Below are 21,964 nucleotides of genomic sequence, written 5' to 3'. Positions count from 1 at the left end.
ACAGACATATATGGTGGATATATTTAATTAAGGATATGAAATCTTTAAAAAGATACTATAATATTATTAAGAAATGAATACTCCATTAGAAAAGTGAGCAGAGGACATAGACAACTAATAAAACAAATACAATGGACCAATAAACATTAAATGATGCTGACATCTACTGATAAAGAAACACAAATTTAAAATAAATAGATAACATTAAGAACAGCAGACTTTTATTTTTCTGATACAATGTCTAGTGTTGGCAAGGGTGTAGAAAAAGGTACCTTCTCATATATTGGTGGAGATGGTGTAAATTGGCAGTTTTCTGGAGTCTATACTTATCAAAAATCTTCAAAATGCACATTTGAGACTTCTGCTTCTGCAACATCAAACTTAACGGTGAAATGACTGAATATTTTCCCTTTAAGATCAGGAACAAGGTAAAGATGTCTACTGTTACCACTTCTATTTAATGTCACACTAGAGATTCTAGCCAGTACAATAAGGCAAGAAAAAGAAAAGTTAATCCGGATTGGATAGAAGAAGGAAAACTGTCTTTATTTGCAGAAGATATGATCATCTATGTGGAAAATTATATGTAATCTACAAAAAAGCTATTAAGACTAATAAGTGAGTTTAGCAAGGTTGCTGGATACAAGCTACATATACAAAAACCAGCTATATTTTTATATACTAGAAATGAGCAATTGGACAGTGAAGTAAAAAATCGATATCTTTTGCAATAGCATCAAAAACATGAACCACTTAGGGATAAATCTAATAAAAAATGTACAAGTTCTATACATTGAGAACTACAAAGCATTTCTGAGAGAAATAAAGAAGATCTAAATAAACAGAGATATATACCATGCTCATGGATCAGAAGACTCCATATTGTTAAGATGTCAATTTTCTCCAAACTGATTTACAGGTTTAGTGCAATCCCAGCAGACTTTTATGTTTTTAGAAATTGACAAGCTGATTCTAAAATTCATATGTAAATGCAAAAGACCTAAAATAATCAAGACAACTTTGAAAAATAATGAAGTTGGAGAACTTACACTACCTAATTTCAAGACTTATTGTAAAGCTACAGAAATCAGGATGGTGTCGTATTGGTGCAAAGACAGACTAATATATTAATGGAGCAAATAGAGTCCAGAAATAGGCCCACACATATATAGTCAATTGATTTTTGATAAAGCGCAAAGGCACTTCAATGGATAAAGAAAAGTGTTTTCAACCCATAATGCTAGAACAATTGGATAGCCATATGTGAAAATGTGAACTTTGATCCATACCTTGCACTGTATATAAAAATTAACTCAAAAATGATTATAGACTTAAATGTAAAACTTAAAACTTCTAGGAGAAAACATAGGAGAAAATCTTTGTGACCCTGTGTAGGGAAAGGTTTCTTAGATAACACCAAAAGTATGATCCATGAAAGAAAAAATCAATAAGTTGGACTTCATCAAAATTAAGAACTTCTGACCTTTGAAAGATACTGTTAAAAGAATAAAAAGACAAGGCACAGACTAGTAGAATATATTTGCAAATCACATATCTGATAAAGGACTTGCATCCAGAATATATAAAGACCTCTTAAAACTCAATAATAAGAAAATGACAATCCAATTTAAAACATGGAAAAAATATTTGAACAGACACTTTACCAAAGAAGATGTATGAGTGGCAAATAAGCACATGAAAAGCTGTTCAGCATCACTAATTGTTAAGAAAATGCAAATTTAAATCACAATGAGATACTACTGCATACCTACTAGAATGTCTAAAATTAAGAAGACAGATGATAGCAATTGTCGGTGAGAATATGGAGCAACTGGAACTCTCTTACATTGCTAGTGGAATGTAAAATGGTACAACTACTTTGCAAAACAGTTTGGCAGTTTCTTAAAAAGTGAAGCATACACCTGCTACCCGACCGGGGAAGGGAGGAGTGGGGGGAAGGATTACAAGGGGCATGAGAAAACTTTTGGGGGTGAAGGATTTGATCATTACCTTGATTGTGGTGACGGTTGACAGCTGTATTCATCTGTCAAAACTCATCAAATTGTGTCCTTTAAATATGTGCAGTTTATTGCATGTTAATTAGACCTTTATTAGTTGTTAGAAATACTCATATTTCTTGACTCAGGGAATTTATCCTGAGGAAATAATAAATGTAAAGCTTTATCTAAAGAATGTTTATCAGCATCTCATTTATAATAGTGAAAAGCTGTAATTAGATGTTCCCCATGGAGGATTAGTTAAGCAGATGATGGATTTCTATGCAGTCTCTGAAAATTGTGTCATATAAGAATGTTAACGACCTGGGAAAATGCTCAGAATATATTTTTTAAGTGGAAAAAAGGCAGATTACAGAAGTGAATACATGCTATTGCTATTGAAAACAGTATGGCAGTTACTCAAAAAATTAAAAATAGAACTACCATAGGATCCAGCAATCCCACTTCTGGGTAAATATGCAACAGAATTGAAAGTTGGGTCTCTAAGAGACATTTGCACACCCATGTCCATAGCAGTACTATTCACTATAGTCAAGAGGTGGAAGCAACCCTAGTGTCCATTGACAGATGAATAGATAAACAAAATGTGGTATATACACACTGAATTATTCAGCCTTGAAAAGGAAGGACATCCTGTCACATGATACAACCTGGATGAACCTTGAGAATATTATGCTAAGTGAAATGAGCCAGGCACAAAAAGACAAATAGTGTGATTCCACTTATATGAGGTATCTAAAGTTGTCAGATTCACAGAAACAGAAAGTAGAATGGTGGTTGCCAGGGGCTGGGGGAGGAGGAAATGGGGAATTGCTCAATGGGTGTAGCGTTTGAGTTTTGCAAAATGAAAAAGTTCTGGAGACCTATTGTACAACAATGTGAATATAATTAACACGGCAGGACTGTACACTTAAAAATGGTTAAGATGATATACTGTATGTTATGTATTTTTTACCACAATCTAAAAAAATGAATGTATGGGATTTTTGTACTTTTGTAAAAAAAAAAAAAATGAAAGTATCCAAGGAAAGGATGAGAAGGACAAACCCCCAAATAGTAATGATCTCTGAGTTTTGGAATGATAAATGATCTTAGTTTCCTTCTTTATGTGCATTAGCAGTTTTCAATTTTACACAATAATCCTGTTCTTGTTTATAATCAGAAAAAAATTTTAAGGAAGACAAAAAATTATTGTCTTAAAAAAAAAAAGAAAATCTTGAAAGAGCCTGGTGTGGAGCATCCCCCACCATGTCTTGCTTTTCTTCCTTCTCCGTCTTCATCCAGCTGCAGCGACGGCTTTCCATTCCTGTTCCGTCCTGGGTGGAGTGCGAGAGCCACCCATGCTCCCCGGGAGGGTAATCCTGCATTTATTTGCAAGTTGTGATACTCCTGGTTTTCTTTCTTCAGACTAAACAATCTCAATTGCAGTCACCTTTTCATCTGAATCCAACTGTTTTTTCAGGTTAAATCCTATGACGGGCAGTTCTACAGGGAGTGCCATTAGTTGCCTGGAAATTTGTTGTATTGAGTAATTCAGCAGATAAGTATCTTGGTAATAAGACTCCCAACTTTTTGCTATATGGAAGTTTGAATTATAATTCTTGTGGAAAGGTTTTTCTCCTTCTTCTTGGTAATTCGATGGTCCCAAGTTTCATTCTAGATGGTGTTCAGTGTTGGCTCTGAATGTATACCAAGTCCCGCGTCTTACTCTGAGCACCTTAAGTTCCAGAGCGGTTAAAAGCCGGGGAGACACATGCTGAGGTTAGAGGAGGCACTTGGCCTGGAAAACGGCTTCTTCACTCTCAGACTCGCCTCTCCTTTCTCTGGGGCCACTTACCTGGGCCACTGCTGCCACTGCAAGATGTAGCTTGTAGGACATACAGATGGAGATATCTGGTAGGTACTCACAGCAAGACTGCCAGTTGCCTATAAATAGTCCTTCTTCAGCAACAGAACTCTGGGCACACTGCCACCCAGGTGAAAACAGAATTTTCCAGCCTCCCTGCAGTTAGGTGTGAGCATCAGACCAAGTTCTGATTGCTGATATGTGACCTAAAGGATGAGTGGGACTTGCAGGAAGTCTCCCTTAAAAAGAAAAGAGTTCAATTTTTCTCTCACCTTCTTCCCTCTTGAAGCCTGGGATATGGATATGATGGCTGGAGCTGAAGGACTCATCTTGGACAATGAGGCCAAGGACTACACAAGGGATGGTAAATCAGAGCTGGAAGGAGCAGGAACCCTGATGAATCATGGAAGTGCCATGCCAGCCTTGGACTACCTCCCTGTGGCTTCTTTTACATGACTATACTTAAGCCACTATGTGTCAGGTCTCTGTGAGTCAGAGATGAAAGTAATTCCTATCTAATACTGAATTTGTTACTAGAAATGGAGTCTGCAGTAACAGAATCCAAAACGTGACATTTGCTTAGTGGAAGAGGGAGAAGGTCAACGTTAAGGATTCAATTATCACAAGCTGGGATTTAAAACATGGCCACACATTTTTCTGGACACGTCTCCTATCAAGAGACAGGATCTTTGTCTTCTCCACTTGAATCCAGGCTGGCTTGTGAATGCTTCTGCCAGTAGAGGACTGTGCAAGCGATACCATGTGACTTCTGAGGCTAGATCATAATACGCCATGCAGCTGCCACTGTGTAACACACACCCTTGGAGCCCTGGGCTTCCATTTAAGAAGACTGACTGTCCCAAGATCACCATGCCGGGGAGGCCACATGAAGGTGCTTTGATAGACAGTTGATCAGACTGAGCCTGTCCTTCATCCCTCCCAGCCTTTCCAGCCCAGGCACCAGACATGTGAATGAAGGAGCCATCTTAGATCCTTCAGCTCCAGCTTTCTGAGTCCTCCCCAGTAGCTCAAGTCATTTGAGCTGAGGCCCCACACATGGAGCAGATAAAAGTCATTCTTGCTGTGCCCTTTCCACATGCCTGACTCACAGAATCTGTGTGCATAATCAAATGGTGCTGATTTTATGCCATTATATTTTGGGGAGTTTTGTTGTCCATTACTGGAACAGCTGGTAATTTTTATTATCTTGTTAAGATAGAAGTTCGTTTTCTTTCACAGAAAATAAGTCCAGAGCTAGGGAGACGAGGTCTGGTTTGGTGTCTTCATAGTCAGCAAGAGCTCATGATGGGTGGAGCTCCAGCAGCCATATTGAACCAGAAGGCAAACTTGAGGATAGCAGAAGCAAGTGTTAAAAGGAGCCTGGGTCTCTGATAAGAAATAGAGAAATGTCTTCTATCTGGTTTAAGCCACTGCAATTTTAAATCTTTCTGGCTATGTAGCAAAAGTAATGCTAACTGGTATAGAATTTGAATACATGAATCAAGAACTTAGGAAATTGGCGTGGCTAGAGCTAAGGGTTTGAGAGTTTTCCAAATAGAAGCAGTAGGTGAAGTCCTGGGTGTAGCTGAGATTGTTTAAGGAGCGTATAGGGTGAGAAGTGGGGAGAGCTAAGGAGAGACCCTCAAGGAATACCAGCAATTAAAGGAGAGCAGGGGCAGTGAGGACAGGGGAGGGGTTTGAAAGTGGGAGGAAATCCAGGACAGAAGGTGTCCAGCAAACATGGCCCCTTCCCTTTAGGGCTGGGTTGGCAGCCCCTTATGTGTGTGCCTTGTGTACACAGCTACCCTGGAACTTTCTCTTTGTATTGCAAGACTGTTTCCAGATTAGGCCTCCTACATGGGACCAGAAGGAAACTCCTTGAAGTGTGGGGTCAATTGTTCATCTTTTTTTATTGTCCCAGGGCCTACCACAGTGACTGGCACATAGTGGGAAGGCAATAAATTTTGCAAGTGGAACTGAATTGACAACTGCTGTTGGCAAGGAAGTCACGGGAAGGGAGGGTTTCAGGAAGGAGGGAGTGGTCAGCAGTGCCAAATGCGGAGAACAATCAAATCAGATAAGGCCTGTAAAGGCTCAGTGTTTCTGGCAATTAGGAGGCCACCGGTGACCTTGGAGAGAAGTGTGGGGAAACACCTACTGCAGGACGGGGTGACTGGGCTGTGTGGCCCCTGGTGTGCTGGCTGCCCTCTGGGGAAGGAAAGGGGAGGCAAGGAGGGAGGGCCACTGAGGGGAAAGGAATTTCATTTAATTTTTCTGTGTAATCACATTACAGGCAGAGAGCAGGGAACCTGAGGAGGGGGCCTCCCTGACCTCTGCAGCACGCTGTACCCTTGCCCTTCTCAGAGCTCATGATGCTTTGTCCTTGTACCTGCTATGGTCCTTGCTCCTCTCCTGCTCTGTGACATCACCAGCATTGTTTGAGAAGCTGTCACTAACTTCTCAAGTCCGTCTAAAGATCTTTTCATGTTCTTCTCTCCAACCCCAATGTAAGTTCCTGGAAAGCAGAGGCCGCCTACTGCCGGCTGTGTACAAGGAGGCGCTCAGCTGCCGCTGGCTGCCCTTCCTTCCTCTCCATCAAGGCTTCCTGCAAACCATCTGAGTTTCCAACGGCCTGGGTCAGCAAGATCCGGGCTCCATGGGCTGCTGACATGGCTTCATAAGAACAGAGGAGCCCCCCACCACAGGAAGGTGGGGCCCCCCAGGAGGAAAGGGAGCCGGGGAGGAGAGGAGGGATGGGATGGAAATGGCCTTCTCACACCTCTGGCAGTGGCCTATGGGAAGCCAGGAGGGATGCAGGCAGGCGTTATGCATGTTTTGCAGCATCAGATAACGAAAGCAGCTGAGTCAACAGCATTTACCCACATGGCCATTTATTCTGTGTTCAGAAATACAATGACTTTATAAACCTCATCTTACATACTTTGATGAGCCCAAGGCAAGGCTGCCTTCACCTTACAACAAACAGGTCTTGCCGTGGCTCACTCTGATAATTTAAGGAGAGCCTGTTTGTTGCAGATGGAAAGAAAAGATGTCAAAGTGGAGGCAGCTGGATGCTCCGGTGGCGGGGAGGGGTAGCATCCCAGGTTAGCATTATCTGGGTGGGGACCAGTTTTGCAGGTCCAGAAGCCCAGGTTATAGGCGCCTCAGGGGAGTTGATAGATTCGTACTTTCCAAGCTTATGGGAGGGGGAGGCAGAAATCCACACCTCTCAAACTGTAATATGCATAGGCATCACCTGGGGGGGTCAGTGGCGAGGAGGCGGGAATCTCCTTAAGATGGAGATTTTGATTCTCTAATTGGGTATGGCTGGGGCGGGGCCTGAGGCTCTGCATTTCTAACCAGTTTCCCACCACACTTTGAGTGGTGAGGACATAAATTGGAGGTCAATTTTTCTAAACTTTGGTACCTGTCATCACTCGTCTCCTAACAACCACTGGACCGCATAGGGAGCATCATGGCCCAGAAAGAGGGCCATGTCTTCCAGGTTTGTTGGGCTTCATGTGGACCACATGCCTTTCTGATCACACCTTCCATCAGCCTGGGCATCTCAATGTCTCAGGTTACACAGCTCTTTGGTTAAGTTCCCAGACCGATGGGAGGGCTGGACGCTTTGATTAGGCTCCTCTGTGTCCCAGGGCTTTCCCAGCGATTCATCTGGAAGCCATCTTTAAGGATGAGCCTCTTTCTCAGAGCTAACCTAGTGCTTTCTGGGTTGATCCTTCCTAGTTTCATTTTCTCAGGGTGACTCCAAGAGTTGGGATGTGCTGGCTGTGGTGTTTACATGATAAATAAGAGGAATCCCATTTAGAAACAAATAATCCCATATGGAAACCAGAGAGGAGGGTCGTATGAGAACTGAGATGTGCTCCTGGAGCAGGTTGGTGAGGAGCGTCGGCCTCTTGGAGTGGGCGGCCCTGGGCAGCATCACCCACCTGATGCCTGACTCCTTTACCTGCCCAGACATCCCTGAGCTGCATCCCAGGCCTGGTGAACCTGAGCTGCAGACTCGGGCTTTGCCTGGCATTTCGCCAGAGGAGAACCTCAGGCGGGACCACAGGATCACCAGTCCTGGGCTCTGAATGGCTCAAGAGGGGTCGCTGAAGGCTGTCACCTGTTTGGCTTTGCTGTTGAAGAGATGGGGACATCTCTAATGCTCCATCTAGATCTTCTAGCATCACACTTCTTATTAACACCCTGACTCATAAAAATAAAAACCACAAAATATAATTGCCTATAAAAATCACAGGAATATAATTGCCTTAAATTTAAAGCATTTTTCCAGGGGACCCTGAGTGCTCCTCAGGTCTTCTTGTGCGTTCCCCGAGCCTCCGAGCGAGGGGGCTGAGAGGAGCACAGAGGGGAGGGCCCTGAGCTCCAGTTCTGGGTCTGAGGTTTCTGGGGAACCCGCCTCTCCCTCAGGCCAGGCTTTCATTCTCCACTTTCAGCATGTGTGCAAGCCTGCAGCTATGGAACCCCCTTCTCTCCAGGGAAAGGTTTAAAAAATTCCAGTGGGTTTAAAACCCCAATATATCTTCTTGTTATTTTCCTTTATCTCTTTCTCTCTCCCTGTCTCTCTCAACTCTTTTCAATTTTTAGATTTTGATAGAAAGCCCGGGCCAGCCAGCCTGCACCCCTTGCCAGAACGCGGAGCCTGCTGTGCAGTCCGTCAGCCCTGAAGGGCTCGTGCCTCTGATGGTGGAAGCAGACACAGGATGGGGAGGCTCCCGGGGACTTAGGAGGGACACTGGCTCTTCAGGCGTCTCTTCTTCTCCACTGCCAGCCGCAAGGCCTGAAGGAGCCTGTCCTTGTTATTCAGGATGTTGTACTCGGAGAGCTTCACCAGCTTGTCGAAGGCGGCCTCTGTGTACGTCAGCTCCTTGGTGGCGTAGGGAGTTTTGGGGCCATAAATGTCGACCTGGCCCTGCTCCAGCTCCTCGGGGTTTCGCTCCACACCTGGGGGCAGCAGGACTCACTATAGACCCTTGTCATGTGAGGTTGCAATGACTTGTTTGTGTATCTTTCCCCGGGGCCTGCCCCTGCCCACATGGGCACACACACCTGCATGAAAACGTGCACACACATGCACACTCACACCTGCACAGGTGCACACATCCTCCAAGCTCCTCAGGGCTGGCACGCAGCTTGCCCATCTCAGGACTGCCCTGACACCAACACAGCCCCATGTGCATAGCTGGAGGTCAGGAAATGTGGACTGAAAGGGTAGAGTTGGATGTTGCCAGCACCTGGGGGCGTGGGAATCCTTTCTTTCTCGCCAAAGCCAAGGTTGGCCCAGACTGGAGCGGAGCCAGGCTCCCCCATTAGTGCTATAAGACGACGATACACGTCTAAGGACGGGAGCACTCAGTCCAAGGCCAGCGGGTGGTGGGAACGGAGCCCGGAGATGGCTTACCTGGGGCCTTGTACTTCTGGAAGGTGTCGTTGATGAGAGGGAAGAAAATCACGACGGGGACATCAGGTTCCTGCAGGTTCTCCATAAGGTAGCACTCCTTGAGCTTCTCCTCCTCCTCCTGCAGCTCATACTTGGGGAAGGGGATGTTCTGCACGGTGCAGTACTCACAGGTCTGCTTCATGGGCTGGGATAGCACAGGAGGATGGGTTTGAGGATTCGGAGGGGTAGGGGTGGATAAGAAGCGCAGCTTCCTGATTTCCCCAGCTAACCACTCAGGGCTCCCACTGCTCTGCCTATGGGTGCTATTTTTAGGACAAAGCTGGGTCAGGACAAAGGGCCTGAGGCAATAGGTTGGTGTGTGTCCAACTGCAGCCTCCTTCCCCAAGGAAAGTAGACAGAAGCCCTTTCAATGATGCTTCACTCAGACACAGACCTGGGTGGATGTGGTGGCAGCCTGAGAAGGTGATGGCTATGGCTGGCCAGGCTCCTGTGGGACATGCATGGGCTTTGGAACTGACAAAGAGCTGGAAAGGACTCTGAAAAGGCATCTTTATAAATATGATGCAACAGAAAGAGCAGTGGACTCCGAGTGTCATAACCCCTCAGTTCTACCCCGTTTCACACTCGCTAGCTGTGTGATCTTAAGCAAGCCACTTACTCTCTCTGTGTCTCAGTTTCCTCACCTATCACATGGGAATAATAGCAGTTGCACTGTCTGCCTCAAAGAGCCGGCATAAGGATCAAGTGAGATCAAATGCAAGAAAGCACGCTGTCACTCATTTACAAACAGGTCATTATCACTAGGTCATCTTTAACGGTCTACACTCCCCTTTGCCTGCTCCAGGACAGGACTATACTAAAGTTGACCAAAAAGCAATTTTCTTTCCCTTAAAACTCCAGAACTTTTCAAAAGTAAATAAATACAAATAAATGAAAATCTCTGGTCCTGGTTTTTAGTGTAATTACATGGAGAGTCATATTCCTCAGGGGGCGGGGGGACAGTGTGATTATTTTGAAAATAGGACATTACAAGCTCTTGAAGTGGTATAAAACTTTAGAATTGTCTGGGCTCCCTTAAGGTTACTTTTTAAAACTTTTTTTTTTTGCAGCTGAAGAACTGCCAAATACGGCAAATGCTCAGATGCAAGAATAAAATTGGAATTAACTCAATGAGTCTACGTAAACCCCGGGCCCCGTCGCACATGAAGGCCAGCTGGCTGCCCCTCAAGGTTTGGACGTTAACCACACATCAGGCAGGGCGGCTGGAGTTTCTCTGACGCTAAGTCCTGGAGCCCGTGGGGAGCTCATGCTCTCTTGTTTTCCAGCTTCGAGGTGCTCATTCCGTGGCCTCTCAGAAGAGGCTCAGGGCTCTGCTCAGGGACAGCCTTTCTTCGCCTCACTCACCTTTGTCTGGGATCCGGCACAGTAGTTGAGATGGATGATGAGGTCGACTTTTCTCTCAGGCCGGAGGAGGGGCGGGTAGCTGGAGTTGACGAAGAACGCGGTGTCCAGCAGGCACAGGTGGTTCACAGACGCCGTCAGCTGGTTTGGGAAACCGTCCAGCACGGTGTCTGAAAGCCAAGGCTTCCGGTTACCATCACGCCCCACTGCCCTGCTCTCAGCGATGGTCAGAACCACCTGGTGGGCATGGAGTGCCCTGCCCGGAGCTCCTTCCCCGCAGCCTGGGCCTTCAGCCCTCCCATTCCAGCCAGGACACCGGGCCACCCTCTGGGTGGGCTCATGAAGAACAGCATTATCTTGGGGTTTTAGCAAGTCTCTCATGGAGCATGCACAGAAAACCCATTGACTCAGCCACAGAGCTTGTGGGGTGGCAGGGGTGTAAGACCACCCCGCGCCCGGAGTCCACTGCCCTTTCTGCCCCAGCTGGTGAGGATGATGATTTTTAGGCTGGGTTCAAGCAGCCTTTTGCAGGCCATGGCCAAATAAAGTACCTCAACTTGGTCAAACTTAGAGCCTTAGTGGGGGGGGAGGAGGCACTGGGTTGAAGCTGCAGGACCACCTTTAAGACCCACCTCTGCCACTTACCATTTGGGGGTTCTTGAGCCAGGCCATCCCTGCCCAACTCCAGGGGCACCATTCACATTAAAAGGTGCCCCCAGAGCACAACTGAAGAAAGTTGGGGACCCCGTCTCCCCATCAGGGCCCCAACTTCTACCTGCTGGGATTGCTGTACATTCTGCATAGACTTGTAGAGATTCAATTAATTAAATACACACTCCACTCCACTCGCTGCTCAATGCCTCAACAAATGTGGAATACACTCTGGGGGGAGTCTGCCACTCGACCCAATGAACATGGTCAGAGGAGCTGTCACATTCTTTCTCCATGACAACCTTGACATCCGCTTCTTCCTCCAAACAGAGGTGAGCTTCAGGGAGCAGCCAGGCAGGGTTACCTTTCCACCTGGAGAACTCTGTGTTCTGGAGGTAGTCGGTGTGCAGCTGCAGCCCCCGCAGGAAGTTGTGGAACTCAGACACGAAGGGCCGATGGGTGAGGATGCTGCGGAATGTGTTGGACAGCCACGACCCTGGGATCACCACCGTGGTGTCCAGGATGTTTTCATCACATTTGGGGATTTCAGGCAGGAGTGGCTCGTCTTCTGCAGGGCAGAGGGAGGATGGACGGCAGGTCACAAAAGCTGGGGTACCCAGATTGCACAGGTGAAGCATCCCATGCTTTCCAGGCACCCAAGCGTCAGCTTCTGCAAGTGCAGTTCACACCTTCCTTGCCTAGTTCTCAAGGCCCCAGCATTGGAGCCAGGAGGACCTAAGTGAGTGATGCAACAGGGGCAGGGTAGTGGATCGGGGATGGCGACAGGTAAGGAGGGGTTCCAGAGGGGATAGAGTCTAGAAGAGTGACCTTTAACTGGGCCTCATAGATCCCTACCCCCATCAGCTCTCCTGGGTACCATGAAGCTCTGCCGAGCCTACGGCACAGTGGATCCACTCCTCCTGACAGCCCAGAGCCGACCCCTGAGCTTGTGCCCGGGCGTAGGCATAGGTGTCTCCACCTGAATTACCCTCCCCTCCAGGCAGGGAAGACCTTCCAGCCCTAACTGCCTTCCCATCTCTGTGGGCCACAGAGACCATGTTGGAATGTGTGGCTGGTCCTCAGTTTGCGATCCACCCCCATCACCCAACCAAGAAGGGAAGCCAGTGGGTCACCCACCGATGTCGTGCACTCTCTCCCTTGTCCACCTGTAGAAAAACTCCTCCGAGGTGTGGGACAGATTCCAGGCATCAAGCAGGTTCAGGGAGAAGATGCTGCTCCACAAACCTAGGGAGCAGAGCCAGACGTGAGCAGCTCTGCCCAAGAGCCCCCAGCCCCACCCAATTACTGACTGGTTCTGCCTTGGCCTTGATGCCCCCTCCAAGTCAGGCTGCTCAGGGGGTGGGACAGACTGTGTTTTCCCTCTCCCCACAGGGCAGCTCGACACAGGAGACTGATGATCTCCAGCCCTCAGCTCTTCTCTGACCTCCTCTCAGAGCTGGGAGAGGGTGTGAAGGCATAAAAGGCACAGCCTTATGCAGGGACTTAATGCTGCCAAGTGCAGGCTTCCGGTTCAAGTCCAGACGCCACCCCTTGTACCAGTTAATACATGAGTTTAGGACAGTGGCTGGCACGTGGTGAGCACTTGATAGATGCAATGCTATCTGTCATTGTTATGATTTTAAAATGCAACACGTTAATAATACTCATATGAAATCTTTCACATACATTGACCCATTTGGATCCTTTATAAGGTTGGTTTTACTCTTAGGCCCAATTTGCAGATGAGAAAACCGAGGCTCAGAGAGGTTAGGTAATTTGGCCAACTTCACACAGCTAATAAATGAGGAGCCAGAGTTCAAGCCCAAGTGTCTCTGAGCCACATGCCCAAAAGCACAGGTGTTCAGAGGAAGGAGAGGCCATGATGGGCTGGGGGCTTCTGGGCAGCTTCAAGGAAGAGATGGGGCTTGAGTAGGACCTTCTAGGATGGGTTAGATTAGGATAGATGGAAGGGAGGGGGTGTAGACAACTAAGTTAAATAAGGGCATAACTGTTGTGGAGGCTCTAGACATGGGTCTGTTTTATGAGGTTGCTCTTTGACGAGTGTAGTTCAGACTCTGAAGGGAAGAGCTGTAGGAGTGGCCGTCACAGCCAGGCCCCTGCCCTCAGTGCACCCAGCTTCTGGAGGACCAGGGAGCGTTGCAAGTGAGCTGGGCCAGGCTTCCCCAGAGACTTTGCCTTGACCCTGTGCTCCCCTCCAGTCTCTTGGATCCCAGCGGCTCCATGGGCCCCTGGAAGCAGCCACACTGCCGCTTGGAGCCAAAGGGGGAGGAGGTGGGTGTTTCTGAAGCTTCCATCCCAGCTTGCCACTCCCAGTCTAATTCTGAACAGACCCCAGGGAGACCACTGGAGACCAGAACGTTGGGAAAGACCCCTCTCTTCCCCAGTGACTTGGGGGCCCCTGTCAGGTCCTTCTGGGCACAAAGGGTCACAGGGAGATCAGGACAGTCTGGGAGACCAATCTCAGGGTAGATTCGGGAGCCTCTCCTGGGATGAGGGGATGCTGGCAAACGCCAGGAGGGTCACATGCTCAAGGGGTACCCCAGACCAGCCCCAGCACATGGGACAAGATCCTGGGGGAACAGAGCCTGTCTCCCGGTCATTCTTTTAATTTAAAGGTGGGGCCTGCCCAGCATGGGGCGGGTGCCCAGGGGCCTCCCCTGGCCAAGTCACCTAGCATGTAGCACATCCGCGACTCTGGGATCCTCTTCATCAGCCGTCCCATGAAGAACTCGGAGCCAAAGAGCTCGGTGGGGATGAAGGCCCCGTATTTCTGCAGGCCCACCTCGTAGGGGGAGAACTCGCACCACTCTACACACGAAGCAGCGGGCAGCTTGTCAGTCTCAGGCCGGGACAGCCCCGCCCTCTCCGCTCACCACGGCCCTGGCTCCCCAGCCTTGGCAAGCCTGCGACAGCAAGGCCGCAGTTCCCCCGCAGGGTGCATGGGGGCGCCCGCGGACGGCTTCTGCTGGCCGGGCAAGATTCAGCTTTGCAACCTGCGCGGTTCATTTGCTCCTCAAAACCGGATAAACGGGGACCAAGACTGACTCCGAAGCAGGGCAGGTCTCTAGAGTCCCTCCCTCTGGGCAGCTAAGAAATATCTAGTACCTGTTCTCTTCCCAACTTTGTTACCCGTGTCCCATCAAACGCCTGCCCCGGCAAGCCATGAAACCACTGCCCGTCCACCCCACCCAGGCAGCAGGGCTGTAGAGGGTAGCAAAGTTGATTTCTTCAGCTGTCACTACAGTCTTTCGATGTGGAGGTTGGCAAAGGTGTGGTGGGGGTGTGTGCTGGGTGCCTTTGCCTGCTGAGAAGGGACCCCCTCGCAAACTGCTAGCCACCAGTGTTACCTCTGAAATCCTGGTTGCTTACATCATCCTTGACATTGATGGTGAGGTAGATGGGCAGGGGGTTCTGGCCCTGGCACAAAGCAGCACGCTGGTCTGACAGTTTGCATTCATTTCTCTGTGGGGAGATGAAATAGTTAAGGGGAAGAAGCAGACGAGCAGCCTGGGGACAGTGCGGACCTCCAGCAGCCCATTTCCTGGCTCCCGAGCCGATCAGTCACACTTGCTCTTAAAATGTACCCTTAGAATGTTCACTCTCCTTGGGCTGTTCACCACCCCAGACACGTGCACAGGGCTGGGACTGGATCTGCAGTTTTGGACCGTCCCTCAAAGTCCCAGGGTTTTCCTGGTGTCTTGGGCACCAAGGAATGAAAAGGTAGAGGTGGAAGAGGCAACACCGCGCCTTTTCATCCCCATCATCTTCCACCCCCCTCAACCTCAACTGGAGCGGCTCCATTTTTCTTATCAGCTTTGCATGTTGGGCTCCCTCATAAAATTTGTTTGTTTGGGGAAAAGAAAGCTTTTTTTTTTTTAAACAAAAGACTTGGAAACTTGGCACCATATGGCAGCCAAGGTCCCTCTCCATCGCTAGAGCACTGTTCATAATAATCCGAGTGGGGCCCTGCAAGTCAACCTGGGGCCACAGGCCACCTCGCAAAGTGATCTGGCCAGTGTAGACAAGGCCAACTGAGGTCTTAGAGGCCCAGGCTGGAGCCCGCCCAAGTGTGTGAAGGCCACAGAACCTGTGTGGGATGGCAAACATGTGTGTGGGCCAAACGACTCTTGGGTCTCCCTTGAAAGGCAAACAGGGCATCTGTCATAACTGGGCCCAGAGATATGGGCACCACAGAGCTGACTACCCTGGAAGTAGGGGAAGTTGCCCACTCAGGAAAGAGCCCAGTCCACACTCATGTCAAGGGGGTGTAAGGGAAATGTTCCTGCTGTGGCCAGAGGGGAAGAGCAGAGGCTCCCTAACGTCAAACCTAGTCTTGTTTTCCCAGGAACCTTGGTGCCCCTCCCCCCACCCCCCAAACCCCAGCAACACTCAGGCAACACCTTGGTGCGTTTCCCCTCATCACATGGGGCACAAACTACTGTTAGAAATATGAACTGCCACGTATTGATGTGACTCCCATTGAAGGAACAGCACGGAGCTGGGCTAGAGTTTAAACCCCGCCCCGCCTGAATCCAAAAGCCACCTACCTCAGCCTCAGCCTGCCCTGCTTCATCACAAGGACAGATTGGCTGGGGGCTTATCAACGGGGGCAGGGTGGGGTGGGATCCATCAAGAGCTGTGAGTACCTCAAGTCTGAATCCCCATTGCCTAGAATAGTTCCTGGCATGCAGGAGGTACTTATTTTGTTGAAAGAACAAATGAGGGAATGAACGAATGTTGAAGAGGAGGTTCGGGTCATCTTTGGTTGTTCAAATTGTCGGCGTTTTCTGGAAGAGGGGACCTACTAGAAAATAATTTGCTGTCCCTCCTCCTTCTGGCAAGTTCTGATTTGAATTCAGAACTCCTCAGACACCTTTGGGAGTGGAGAAGACAGCCATACGCCTGGGTACAAGTTAGGTAGGAAGTTCTGCTTTGGGGCCAAGCAACAGCCAAAGTCAGCTCCTCCCTGGGGCCTGTGTAGCCAGAAGGGTCCAGGCATTAGCTGAGCTCCCCTTGATGTCCAGGACCATAGCAGGCAGTGGGGATCCCAGTGCTCCTCGACGTCCCACATGGCTCTCACGGCAGCTGGGTTCCAGCAGAGGCTGGGTCTCTTCTTGGGCACATATTGCTTGGCTCACTGGATCTCAATACAGGAAGGAACCTCACTGGGCCCATCCTCTGTGTGGTGGCCATGAAAAGAAGCCCTGCAGAACTTCAACCACAGGGAGAGTGACTGACCAAGGGCCCCAGCTGCTGAGCTCTGAAATCCTTGACTGAGTTTGAGCTGAGGCCATACTTCCCATTGGGCAGCTCCCAGCCCGTGACGGAACGTGGCAGGGATACTGAGGGAGGCCCATTCTGGGGGAGAAGCCAGACTCCTCTGATGGCCATCTTGGCTAGAGGAATCTCCAAGGGCCTTGCCGAACCTTGCAGACTACACAATAGTCTAGCATGCTTCCATGAGCCTTTCTTCCCTCTCTCTTCCACTTGGGGTCAGACTTGCACCACAGTCTGATGGCTCTCCAGCCTTCTCCAGCTCCTTCCATTTTCTCTCCTGGGTGTCTTGATAGGGCTCTCAGAGAACATACGGCCTCTTTGCAGGGTTGTACCTAAGCCACTCCCAACATGAGGGTCTCAGTCATACTCTAAAGGGATGTGGGAAGATAATCCCACTGTCTTCCTCCATCATGCATTCGGGTGCCTCGTGCTTCTTAAAGCACAAGGATGCGCCTGCGATGTAAGTCCAGACACCCCTCCCCCCATGAGGAAAGAGCTGGACATCAGCCAGGGCAGGATGGGGCCCAGGAGAAGCTGAGCGCCTACCTCGTCCCCCAGACAGGCCTCGATCAGCAAGCCCCAGAAGTCTGTAAAGGTGACCTTGTACCCTTCCTGGCTGCGCTGCCGGAGCTCCTCCTGGAATTTGGAGAGCTGGTCTGGGAACAGGGCAGGCAACTTGTCCTTGACCACGTGCCTCCGTGCCTCAAAGATGGCAGGCTCCAGGTTTTTGGAGGACCAGTCTGGGTCACGGTACAAGGTAGCCATGGTCCTGGAAAGAGAGACAGGCATGGCTGACAGAGCTGAGCCGGCCCTGGTCCCATCAACCCTGAACCCTGGCAGAATAGAAGATAGGCAGGTCGTGGGAAACCCTAACCTGCCGGGTGCCAGGAGAGGAGCCTGGAGGAAAGAGGATGAGGCGGAGGCCTGGTTGGGGAGGGTGAACATCATTGCTTGCAGTCACACCTGCTACAGTTTCTTGACCCCTGCTGTGTGCCAGGGATAGCATGTTGCTTAAGAGAGAGGATTCAGGACCCAGATCTTCCTGGCTTCAAAACCAGACTCTGCCACTCATTAGCTGCGTGATCTTGGGAAATTTACTTAAGTGCTGTACACCTCAGTTTCCCCATCTGTGGAATGGGTAGGATGATGATCCTTGTACCAACCTCACAGAGTTATTGTGAAGATTACATGAGTTAATGTATATAAGGTGTTAGAACAGTACTTGGCACAAAGTAAGTGGTGGGGCCCACATTTGAACCCAGGCTTGGCTGGTTCCAAATCTTGGACTCTTTCCACTCTCCCACATTAATTCCCATAGTTATGATGCCGGCTAAAGATTGATTTCCCCTTCTGCTTCTTAACTTATATGTGGGCAGTGCGGAGGAGTAAAACAAAGATGGAGATCCCCCAGCCCAGGGTCTTCGCCTCTGTCTGCCTCTTCTTGGCTGGACCCAGCTTTTCTCAGTCCATGTCAGGACGGCCCCAGGAACCCCTCCCCGACAGTGGACCTTGTCTGCAGCTGCACGGGTGTCTGAACAGCGGCCTCTTCCTTCACAGGACTCGAGTCTGGTCTGGGAAGGTGGGGGTTGGGCAGGAGATTTCTTCAACAGAAAGCACCCTGCTCTCCATAGGGTTCACTCTGTTACTTTTACACTTTTAAAAAGCTTTACAAATGATTGATTTTAAAAGAATCCCTCCCAGTGATTTGCCAGGCCAGGAGCCTCTCCCCCATCCCGCCTCCCCCAGGCCAGCGTGAGTTCCTTCCCGGTTCCTGCCTGGCCGGGAGGATGCAGATGCCCCTCCACCCTGATGGAGGCAGACTTATCTCCTTAACCTACTACCCATGAGCAACAATTTGATGTGGAGGTTAAGAACTTGGGCCCTGGACTCAGATAGCCTGGGTTCAAATCCCAGCTCTACCACTTATTAGCTGAATGACTCTGAGCAAATCCCTTTGTTTCTCCAGCTGTCAAATGAGCACAATGACAACATCTCCCTCACAGCTTTCTTGTGAAGAAGAAATGAGATGATCCATTGGAAGCTGTCACCCCCGTGCTCGGTGCAGAGGCACCCCGATAACTGTCAGCTTTCCTCCCATCCCACCTGGGCTGAAGCCTGGGGCCCAGGATGCACCAGGAGCCCTTGGCTTTCCTAGAGCGAGTTCACAGCCACCTGCTCAAATGAACGTTACCCAGAGCTCCTCCAGGATGAGGGGCACAGCTTGGGACCTCGAGGGCTCAGAGGCCCACCGGTCCTCTACAAAATAAGACACAGTCCTGGCTGAGAGGCCTTGGGTGGTCACAGGGCCCCAGCCACCCTGGACCAGGGCTGCATTCTAACTTTGTGGGCCCCTTATTATGTTTTATGACTTGTATAAAGACAAATATAGTAATATTATTTATTAAACATTTTCTTCAACCTAGACGTTCATTTTTTTTCTTCTGATCTTAAAAGAAGTTAAAACATTTTTGTGGGTTCCTACAAGCCTTGTGAGCCCTAGGCACTGAGGCTCCCGTGGAGAAGCCGACCTCACACTGGCCTCACCTTGGGGAGGAGCCACGTGCTTACTCTCCTTGCTCATGGCAGACAGTGAGGTGGTGGGAGCCCACATGGCAGAGGGAGTGGGCAGGGATGTGTGCTGGGCAGGCATGTGGGCAGGTGATCAGCTGGGCCAGTTCCACTCACCCTAGGGGACTTGGCATAGTCTGGGAGAGGGCGGCTGCATCTCCCCAGCAGGACGGGGCCGGTGGCACCAGTGGTTCACTCATGGTTGGCCACCACACTCCTGGGTCCCTACCACAGCCCCTTGGAGATAGTAACGTCAATAACGCCCAACACATGTGATGTGTATAGTGTCTCCCGTGTACGCAGTACTGGGAGAGCTTCTCACAACAACCCCATGAGGTCCATGCTATCTTTATCCCCACTTCACAGATACAGACACTGAGACTCAGAGAAGTCAAGCTGCGTGCCCAAGTCACGCAGCTGTAAGTGGTAGAGGTGCCCAGGCTTAAGGAGTCACTCTAACTTGGGGTGGGGGGAACTTCACTGGAAACCCCAGGCCAGCCCGTTTTCTGCTTGCTCCGGGCTTCACCAGACAGTGACCCCTGGCTCCTTACCAGGTGGCCCCTGACAAGCCAGTGATGTAGCTGGCACAGTTCAGGATGTTCAGCTTCTGCAGCCCCAGCAGGTGGCCGTACATGGCCGTCATGGATCTTGTTCCACCCCCGGTGGCCATGATGGCTATCAGTGGTACCTGGGGCACACAGAGGCAGACAAGTGGGGCAATGCCAGGTAGGAGAAGACTTCGAGTGATAGACAGGAGCTTAGAACAGTGGAGGAGGGAGAGTTGGCTATAGACAGCAGAGACTGGGGTGCTGAGTGAGCTGAAAACCCCCGTTCACAGAGGGGCGTTTCGCTCGGTAGGTCAGGAGTTAGACCTTAGCTCCAAACCCAGTGGTTGGGGTCAGTAAATGGCTCTGAAGCCTTACACAGGATTGGAAATCAAAAAGTCACCGCTGGACGAGTTCTTAGCACTGTTAATCTAGCCCTCAGTTAGGATGATGAAACTGGGCTCCAGGGGGCTGGGTGGCTGGCTCAAGAACCCAGCCAGTGTGAGATTCCCTGATGGTTGCAAATTGACATCTTCTGCAGAGGGCTGACGTTAGGGCACCAGGCCCGGGCTTGGCACATGGTGTGTGCTCGGTGTGCTCCATACGTGTAAGAGCAGGAGTAAATGAATTTCTGATGTGGGAAGGAGCAGAGTTGTCACCTCTGGGTTTACACAGGTTTAAGATGCCTAAAGGTGGGACAGCGAGAGGGGCTCTTTGCCATGACTCCCTCTAACAGTTGTCATTGGAGCGGAGACTGTAAGCTCCTTCTTTCACCGAAGCCCCATCACAGCCCTCCTCAGGCATGAGGTCTCCGTCCCTGCCTACGGTCGGCCTCAGAAGGCGGGATCTCAGAGGGCTGACCTGCTGCCCAGAGGAGCGTGGGCCTCAGTCCACATCAGGATGGTGAGAGAGGGCTCTAACAGAGGCACCGTTTCTGCCCTGTGGGTGGAAGCTGCTCCTCTCCAGCTTCCAACTGCTATTCTTTCGGGGTGGTGAGTGGGTGTATGTGGGCATATTTGGGTGAAGGAGGAACTGAAGAATGAAGGGCCAAGGGCTTTTGGGGTGGAGGTATGGGGTGGGGGAGCTTCAAATGTTTTCCCGGCTGGGGAGAGGAGGTCACTTTGTCCCCACATCAGTAAGACTCCATTGGCAGCCTCAGGATCTGTTAGTGCACGGGCACGGGCAGCTGGGGCGCCTTCCTTTCTCTCTCTCCTCTGCTCTCCCCACCTTGTGAACACACAGCTGAGTCACATCCAGCACAGCCCTCACCTGGGCACCTGGAACCTCAGCAGTACAGGCACCCAGGGAGGGCAGCACCGAGGCCGCCCTGGGGCAGGGAAGGGCTTAGGAGCAGCTGGTACAGCCGTGTTGGAAGGACAAGCTCGGCTCAGGGCGGGCACCGAGCGCAGGCTGGCAGGTCCTCTGCATACCCACCTCGTCCTCCTGCAGGTCCTCCTCCAGCTGCAACACCTGCTTCAGCGCCTCAGCCACCACCAGCCTCCGCTTCTGGAGGAACTCCAGCTCTGCCGAGCACAGGCTGAAGCCCAGCCGCACGTCCAGTGTCTGGGGGCTATGGGGACAGAGGACCTTGCCTGAGCGGGCCTGGAGACTCCGCCTCCACGGAGAAGACACGGCTTTAGGGTGAGTTGGATGTAGGCTTGAAGCCTGGTTCTGCCGGGTACCACCTCTGTGACGTTGGGCCTCTCCTTTCTCATCTGTAAAATGGAGCTAATCGTTCTCAGCTCCCAGCGCGGTCTTCAGTGCTCAGTGAGATTACAAATATAAAGCCCCCCAAGCCTAGTGGGGCACTGTAAGCAGGCACTTGACAAAACTGGGGACTCTTTCAAGCCCACCTCCTCAGCAAGATCTGGAAAGTCCAGAAAGGTTTCCCCCAGGCACCTTCTATAGCCGGAGGCCAGACATGGGTGACAAGGGGCCCTGAGATCCTTTTGGCCAATCCCTCTGGACAAGGCTTTATAGTCAGGCTCTTCTGAGCTGGAATAACAAGGGCCCATTCCTGCGGCTCACGTTCCTTGGTGAGCTCTTCCTGCTTCCGGAGTAATGATTGTCCTGTGTATCTGTGCAGTTGACAATAAACCCTTCCCCTCCCTGCCCTCACCCCATCAACCCTACAGGTCTGCAGGTAGGTGGGGCTGGAGCTGCTGCAGCATGCCCAGTGCTTGCCCTCTTTTTATCACATCCCTGC

The 21,964-nt window shown here is 50.1% G+C and overlaps 1 protein-coding gene across 1 annotated transcript in view; it reads right to left on the bottom strand.

The window, feature by feature from the left end:
• Positions 1-6,738: 6,738 nt before the first annotated feature.
• The window catches only part of PLA2G4E (phospholipase A2 group IVE), a 34,773-nt gene continuing 19,547 nt past the window's right edge, over positions 6,739-21,964 (bottom strand). The window contains exons 11-20 of the mRNA XM_014734077.2: positions 21,193-21,328; positions 19,765-19,901; positions 17,192-17,414; positions 14,716-14,830; positions 14,039-14,176; positions 12,485-12,592; positions 11,712-11,915; positions 10,700-10,866; positions 9,296-9,479; positions 6,739-8,838 (exon numbers count right to left, since the gene is read on the bottom strand). Coding sequence (XP_014589563.1) covers positions 8,618-8,838; positions 9,296-9,479; positions 10,700-10,866; positions 11,712-11,915; positions 12,485-12,592; positions 14,039-14,176; positions 14,716-14,830; positions 17,192-17,414; positions 19,765-19,901; positions 21,193-21,328 — 1,633 coding nt within the window. The 3' untranslated portion in view covers positions 6,739-8,617. The remainder of the gene's footprint in view (positions 8,839-9,295; positions 9,480-10,699; positions 10,867-11,711; positions 11,916-12,484; positions 12,593-14,038; positions 14,177-14,715; positions 14,831-17,191; positions 17,415-19,764; positions 19,902-21,192; positions 21,329-21,964) is intronic.

The sequence above is a fragment of the Equus caballus genome, chromosome 1 (assembly GCF_041296265.1).
Source record: "Equus caballus isolate H_3958 breed thoroughbred chromosome 1, TB-T2T, whole genome shotgun sequence".
Classification (NCBI taxonomy): Eukaryota; Metazoa; Chordata; class Mammalia; order Perissodactyla; family Equidae; genus Equus; species Equus caballus.
The sequence above is the reverse complement of the archived record's forward strand: the minus strand, read 5'-3'. Positions and strand labels throughout refer to the sequence as shown.